Source organism: Lipotes vexillifer, unplaced genomic scaffold, assembly GCF_000442215.2.
Source record: "Lipotes vexillifer unplaced genomic scaffold, Lipotes_vexillifer_v1.1 scaffold584, whole genome shotgun sequence".
Lineage (NCBI taxonomy): Eukaryota > Metazoa > Chordata > Mammalia > Artiodactyla > Lipotidae > Lipotes > Lipotes vexillifer.
In genome coordinates this window covers 87,848-94,363 of record NW_006783036.1, presented here as the reverse complement: position 1 = coordinate 94,363, position 6,516 = coordinate 87,848, and the positions used below count along the sequence as shown (strand labels likewise).

Genomic DNA, 6,516 nt, shown 5'->3' with positions numbered 1-6,516 from the left:
TGGCCCACCACCACGGCCCCCCCCCGCCCACCTGGCACCTGCAGGTAAACGTGTCTGAAGCGCCCTCCTGCCAGCCCCCAGGGTTCCCAGTGCACCAAACGGCCATCTTCTGAGGACCCCCTGCAGGCCACATGGTCCAGCCTTGGGGATCTGCTTGTCCTGGGACTGAAATGGCCATGCTGGTGTGGGCACCCTCCAACATCAGCTGGAGCTGAAGCACGGCAGAGACAGGGAGATGCCCGGCCCAGCTCTGCCACCCCCCCCCACCCCTGTGCCCCCACCCTCCACCTGCTGGGTGGTGAGGTGATCAGGTGCCCCAGAGCTAAACCCAGGAAGGCAGGGGACAGGGGGCGCAGGGTGGGCACAGAAGACAGCGCCGCCGCTTACCGAGCCCGCCGTCCTCCCAACTTGCCCCGAGGTGAAGATCCCAGGCTTGCAGCTCCCTCTGGCCGCCCTCCCCACCCCTCCCCTCCACGGCCCCTCCCTCCACCAAGCCGCCCACAGGCCCCCTTCTCTGCGGGGCCCAGAGCCCGCCAAGCCCCCTTCGCCCTACCAGAGGGATTGGGCGGGTCCCCTTACAGGCCCCCACAGCTGGGCCAGGCCCCTGCCCCTCCCCCAGAGTGCCCCCCCAGGCCGAGCAGCTGACTGGGAGAGGAGACACCGCCCAGCTTGGGGTGTGCGAGTCACTAACGCTGCCCCGGTCCAGTCTAGTCCTGCTGTGTGGACAGACTCAGATGTCACACAGGACCGTCTGGCAGGCTGTGCACGAGCCTGGGACAGAGGCTGAGGGCTGTCGGGCTGGGGGTGCAGGGGAGGGGTGTGGAGGCATAGCCAAAGGCGGGGACGGAGGCCCTTCCAGGAGGGACCCAGGATGGGCACAGGCTACTGCTCCCTCTGGAAACTCAGTGCTGCACAGCCCCTCAGGCTCTGCTGAGACCACTACCCAGGGCACAGCCAGCCCCTTCCACAGCCAAGGCCACAAAAGCCAGAGCAGGGCCAGACCAAGCCCACCCATGGCCTGGGCCAGTGGCCTTGGGGAAGGTGGCCTTGGCCACTGCCCCCCTGCCCATGCCCCTCAAGGGCAGCCTGACCCCAGCCACCCTCTAGCCCTCTCAGCCAAAACCCACCCCTCAAAGTTCCAGGGCCTCTGATGAGCTGAGTGCGGTGGGTCCCCGGAACCAGCAGTTTTAACCACCCCCTCCCCAGTCGTTGGATATAAGTGGCAGCTGAGGAACACGTGCCGAAGACCGCCCAACTCCCCCGCTCCCCAGACCCCACCTGCTGGGCCTGCCCTCTCCTGTCACCTCACCCTTCTTTCCCCAGGACTCCCAGCCCCTGCTCTGGGGGACCCCTGAGGGGGGCGGGAGAACGCGGATTCTGGCTCCAAGGCCCCTCCCAGCTCCAGGAGCCCCGGCAGGCCCGGCAGGCCCGGGCAGGCCCATGGACTGGCCTATCTGCAGATCTGCTGCTGGTCCGAGGGATACCCCGCCCTGCGCCTCACAGCCCCGTGGGTGGGGCCCAGCTGGCTGCGGGCACCTGCATCCCACGAGCAGGTCGGAGCAGGCTGGCACAGCTGAGGGGCCCAGGCTGGGGTTCAAGGGCGGCGATGGGTCAGCCCGAATCTGCACCTACACCCCCAGCAGACACACCAGGCCTGCAACAGTGGCCGCAGAGCTGAGGGCTCCTTGCGTAACTGAGGGCGACAGGCACTGAAAGCAGCTGCCGGGAGGCCGGGCCCCCACCAGGACAGGGGAAGCCCAGAGCGGCCTGAGGTGGGGTGACAGCAGGGGAAGGCGCCCGGCCGCTCAGAGGGCTCCCGGGTAGGCAGAGGGCTCCACCAGCTTGAGGCAGCCAGCACTGCTGGGAACACTGGGTGAGAGGCCTGAAGGAGGAAAAGCACCCAGGGCCCTTCCGGCCTGTCCCCCCCTGAAAACCTAACGGTCATAAAAGACTCTAGTCACACTGAGACAGGAAACCGGCCAGGCCTGCTGGCCAGTGACCTCACCTACTCCACCGGCCCACACAGTTCTCACCTGGGAATTCTTTGTTTACCGCTTGACACCCCACCAGACTGTTACCGACACCCCCAAACCCCCTGTCCCTGCCCCTGGGGCAGGGCCGGTCCTGCTGACTTAGCTGGGAGGCGGGGGTATATGCTGGCACGGAGCAGGGTCACCCCGCCTCGTCCCCTCTGAGCCTGGGCGCTCCATCCCAATCAAGCCGTCCCCCGTCCTCCTGAACCCTCTACCACCTCCCCTGCGGCCACCCACCGGGAAGGGCCCTGGGTGCTTTTCCTCCTTCAGGCCTCTCACCCAGTGTTCCCAGCAGTGCTGGCTGCCTCGAGCTGGTGGAGCCCTCTGCCTACCCCGGAGCCCTCTGAGCGGCCGGGGGCCTTCCCCTGCTGTCACCCCACCTCAGGACCATTGTGACAGCCTCAGCGGGCTCCCACCTCCTGCTGCCAGACACACCCCACCCACTGGCTGGAGGAGGCCTCAGCCACACTCACCCCGAAACCCTATGCTCTGACCCCGCCCCCCACAAGCCCTCTCCAGACTCCAACATCCGCCAGCCCGCCCGGCTCAGACCCTGGACTCGCTCCCTCAGGAAGCCAGCGCCAGCACTCCTTGCAGGTCTGTGCGGGGGCGGCTCCAGGGCGATGGGAAGTGGCTGGGAAGGGAAGGAGTCAGCTGCTGGCACGGGGCTCTGGGTCGGGACCACTGTGATCCAGTAGCGACGAGAGTCAGGGGGCCACTCCTCACCCCGCCCCTGGGCTGGCGTCAGTCCTGCAGGGGTGTATCTGGCTCCCCAGCGGATAAGGGCTCTGGGTGAGGAGGCCCTGTCCACCCACCTTGGCTCCCAGGGACCCCACCTGTCGGGCCCCTGGCTCCAGGCAGGTGCTGGGCCAGCTGAAGGGATGCTGGCCAGGGCAGCTGCTGAGCTGCCACACCTCCAGGCCTGGATGCCGGCTGCCCAGCATGTGTCCGCTGACCCCCGCTGCACCGGCAGCCGTAGCACAGAGCCACCTGGACTCCGGGCCCTTGGAGTCACTATGGGAAAGGGCGGGGCGGGGCCAGGGGCAGCTGATAGTGAATCAGCTGGCGAGGAGGTCGGGGCAAGCGTGGCATTCTCAGGGGATGTGTCACGGAGGAGCCCTCAGGTGCTTCTGCCACCCAGGAGCAAGGCCTGCCGGGACGGGGGTGCGGGGGGAGCCGCCTGGAGGGGTCCTGCAGTCAGGTGCCTGGGGGGAGGCCATCCTCTCCCCGCCTGGGAGGCTCTGGCAGCGCTGGCAGCTCTTGGGAAACAAGGGCACCAGCCAGGGTCGGGGGAGGAGTAGGAGGGGCGGGGTACCCAGAGCCCAATGTGGGCAGCCCACGGTCTGACCCCCACCCTGGGGTGGGCAGCCAGCCGGAGGCTTGAGCCCCAAAGAAAGTAGCCTTGACCTGGCCCAGTGGGGCCTCACCTCCGGGGCCTCCAGCCCACGCAGACACCGGCACCTGGGTGGACCCTCCAGTGGACAACGGGGCTGAGCGAGCCTGTCACCCCACTGTTGTGACAGGGAGGCCCAAATAAGGACCCCACCCCAGGTTTCCTGGCCAGCTCCTTTCTGAGCCTCGGCCATCCTCTCGGCAATGGACACCCACATCCGGTGCTGTGTCCGGGCAGGAGCCCAGCTTGGACCTTCCCAGGACTCCTGGCGGTTCAACCAGCTAAGAAGGTGGAAAGCCCGCCTGTGCTGGCGGCTGGGAGCCACAGCTCCGCCTACCGCTCCACCAGCAGCCCTGGGCGCCACGCGCCGGCGAGTCTCTACCGCCAATCTCTCTGGGGAGGGGCCCAACGCTGCCCCTCACCCTCAGGTACACACACTGGGTCCTCTGGCTCGCCGCAGGGCAGGAACCAGGCAAGCAGTGGGCACAGTGGGACGCCATCTCCCACCCTGCCCCGGCCCCTCAGGCCTCCTGGGCCCAGCTCCATCTTTCCATTTTAGAAAGTGCTTCTGACTATTAAATATTTATCCCCGCGAGGTGGACCTTTAGCTCCCAGCCGTCTGTGCCTCCAAAAAAAGAAAAACAAAGGGAAACCTGGAGGAAGAGGCAGGGCGGGAAGGCAGGGCCTAGAGGTGCCCCTGAAGGCACCTGGTGTGACCAAACCCCGGCCAAAAGGGGCAGCTGCCCTTAGAATGGGGAGGGGGTTCAGGGGAGTGTGGCCAGCTCTCGTGTGTGTCCAGCTGAGGCTCCCCGTCCACGCTCCCCCCTCTCAGCCTCAGCTCCTCCGATGCCCCCTCCTCCGTCCTACTGGGCCTTATCCCTTCCCATGGGACCTGCCCTGAAACGCTCTGAGGCTCCCCAGTGCCCTTGGAACATAGCCCTCCCTCCTAACAGAATGGTCCCTACCCCTCTTCACCCTTAACCCCCACCCCCACCCCCAGACCCACCCTGTTAAACTACTTGCTGCTCCCCAGTCAACATTCTCTCCAGGCCTCTTGCACACGATGCCACATCAGGCAGTCCTTCCTCCTGGAAGCCCTCCCTGACTTCCCTGTGCACCGAGGTGGCACTGATGGCAGAAGACCCACCTGTCTCACCTTTGATGAATGAACACTGGTGAATCCCTGCTCCCCAGTGTGTGAACATCTAAGGCCCAGGACCCCTGGGATGCACAGATGGATGGGTGGGTGGACAGGCAACCCTGCGTCACATTAGCCCTAAGCGTAGGGTCTGCCTCCTCCTGCCCCTGTCCAGGCAGAGGGCCAAGCTGGGGAAATCTGGGCTTTTCACCCCTGAAATGGGTGGCGGGGGCCCCCAGATGGCCCATGCCCCACCCCCACTTCCCTGGGGTTCTCCTCACTGGCACCTCCACTTCCACACCCCCCAGGCAAAGCAGCCCCAGTCTGAACCTGAAACACAGCCTTTCAGCAAAGGCAGTCACAAGAGAAGATAGAGAGAGGGTCGGAGTCTGAAGGAGAGCAATCCAGGGGGCATCCTGGAAGAGGCAGCTCCTGGCTGGGCCCAGGACGGAAGACTGGCCAGAGGGAGAGAAGGCCATGACCTTCACAAGGGCAAGGCCATGATAAGCCCCAGGTGGAGTGGGCGCACAGGGGGAGGCAGGTGGTTTGGGGCACTGGCCCCTCCTATCCACTCCTGGGCCCCACCCCGCTTCCTGAGGCTGGATCTAGGCTATCCAGAGTGTTTCTCCACAAAGAGAAGTGGGGGTGCTGTGAGGAACACATATGCTATCACCAGCAGTGGCTTTCAGAATCGTCCTCATTAAAGTGTCAGGAGGGTCGGTACTCCTGCCCAGGATGGCCTCTGAGGCCTCTTCTCTGTGCCCGGCCTTGTGGGCCCCCTGCCTGGTGGGGCAGGGCAGCATCAGAGCGTGTGGCATGGCTGCTCTGGCCCCTGTGGAGGCCAGAGAGGCTCCACTTTGGTTCGGGGCTCTGCCTCACTGCTCTGATGTGTCCCTGTCCCTGTCTGCAAAATAGGGACACAGCCCTCCGCCAGTGTGGACAACCCAGGCAAGGCCACCAGTTTGGACAGCTCACTGGAGCCACACCTTGGCCTCCCTGGCTACACAGCTCTACCTCTCTGCCCCGCCTGGGCCGTGAGCAGCCATGGTCACTCCTGTTCATAGATTCGAGATCCAGCCCAGAGCCCAGAGCCCAGGCCTGTGCAGAGGCCGCCGGCCCTGTTCAGAAGGGTGAGGCCACCACAGGGGATGCCCGACGTTGCACTGCGTTCGGGAAAGGCCCCAGAGTTGCTGTGGCCCCCTGCCAGGGAGAGACCACCCACATACCCCTCATGGTGTCACCTGCTCCTGGGGCTCTCTGACCCTTGTGGGGGCTTCTCAGGGTGGGTGTGGGAGGGGCCTCAGGCCAAGCCAGGGGATTGAAGGTGCAGGGCAGAGGCCCAGCCTGGGAGTTGGGGGCGCCCTATCAGTAGTCTAGCTGCCTAAGACCCAGCTCTGCCTCGGGAAGGAACCAGCTGCCCCTGGGATAGGAAAGGGGGGCCCATTCCAGGTGGAGTGGTTGGTGCCTGCATGAGGGAGGTGCGCCCAGGTGGAGCTCCCTTCCCCCGCGGGAACAGGGGGAGGTCGCCTGGGAAGGCACTAGTAGGGTGAGGGTGAGCGGGTGCTAGTCAGAGCGGCCAGGCACAGGGAGGCTAGGCGGATCCTGTGCTGGTGTGTTCCCAGCACAGCCACCAGGGGGCAGCCTCCGAGTGCAGGATGGACCAGACATGGCTCCCTCCCCCTGGCCCATGTCTGGGGCACCGACAGGATGTGGGAGGGGTCTTCAGAGGACCTGGAGGGGCTGGCCCAGGAGGGCAGGTGTGGGCTGGGCAGAAACACGAGGGGCGGGGAGGGACGGGGAGGGCCTGCCCACCTCTGGCCTGCTAGGAGGGAATTGCAGCTGGAAAATGCCTGGACTGAATCCCCATGGCTCTTTATTAGGAATGCATGTTCCCTGGCCCCCTCAGAAGGATGGGGATGGCCTGGGAATCTGCATGTTGGACACGGACCCCC

At 65.6% G+C, this 6,516-nt stretch overlaps 1 protein-coding gene across 1 annotated transcript in view; it reads right to left on the bottom strand.

Moving 5' to 3' along the window:
* AHNAK2 (AHNAK nucleoprotein 2) overlaps positions 1–6,516 on the bottom strand; it is a 34,632-nt gene that overhangs the window by 26,235 nt on the left and 1,881 nt on the right. Inside the window, exon 3 of the mRNA XM_007455653.1 lies at positions 2,849–3,047. Within this exon, the coding sequence (XP_007455715.1) occupies positions 2,849–3,047 (199 nt within the window). The remainder of the gene's footprint in view (positions 1–2,848; positions 3,048–6,516) is intronic.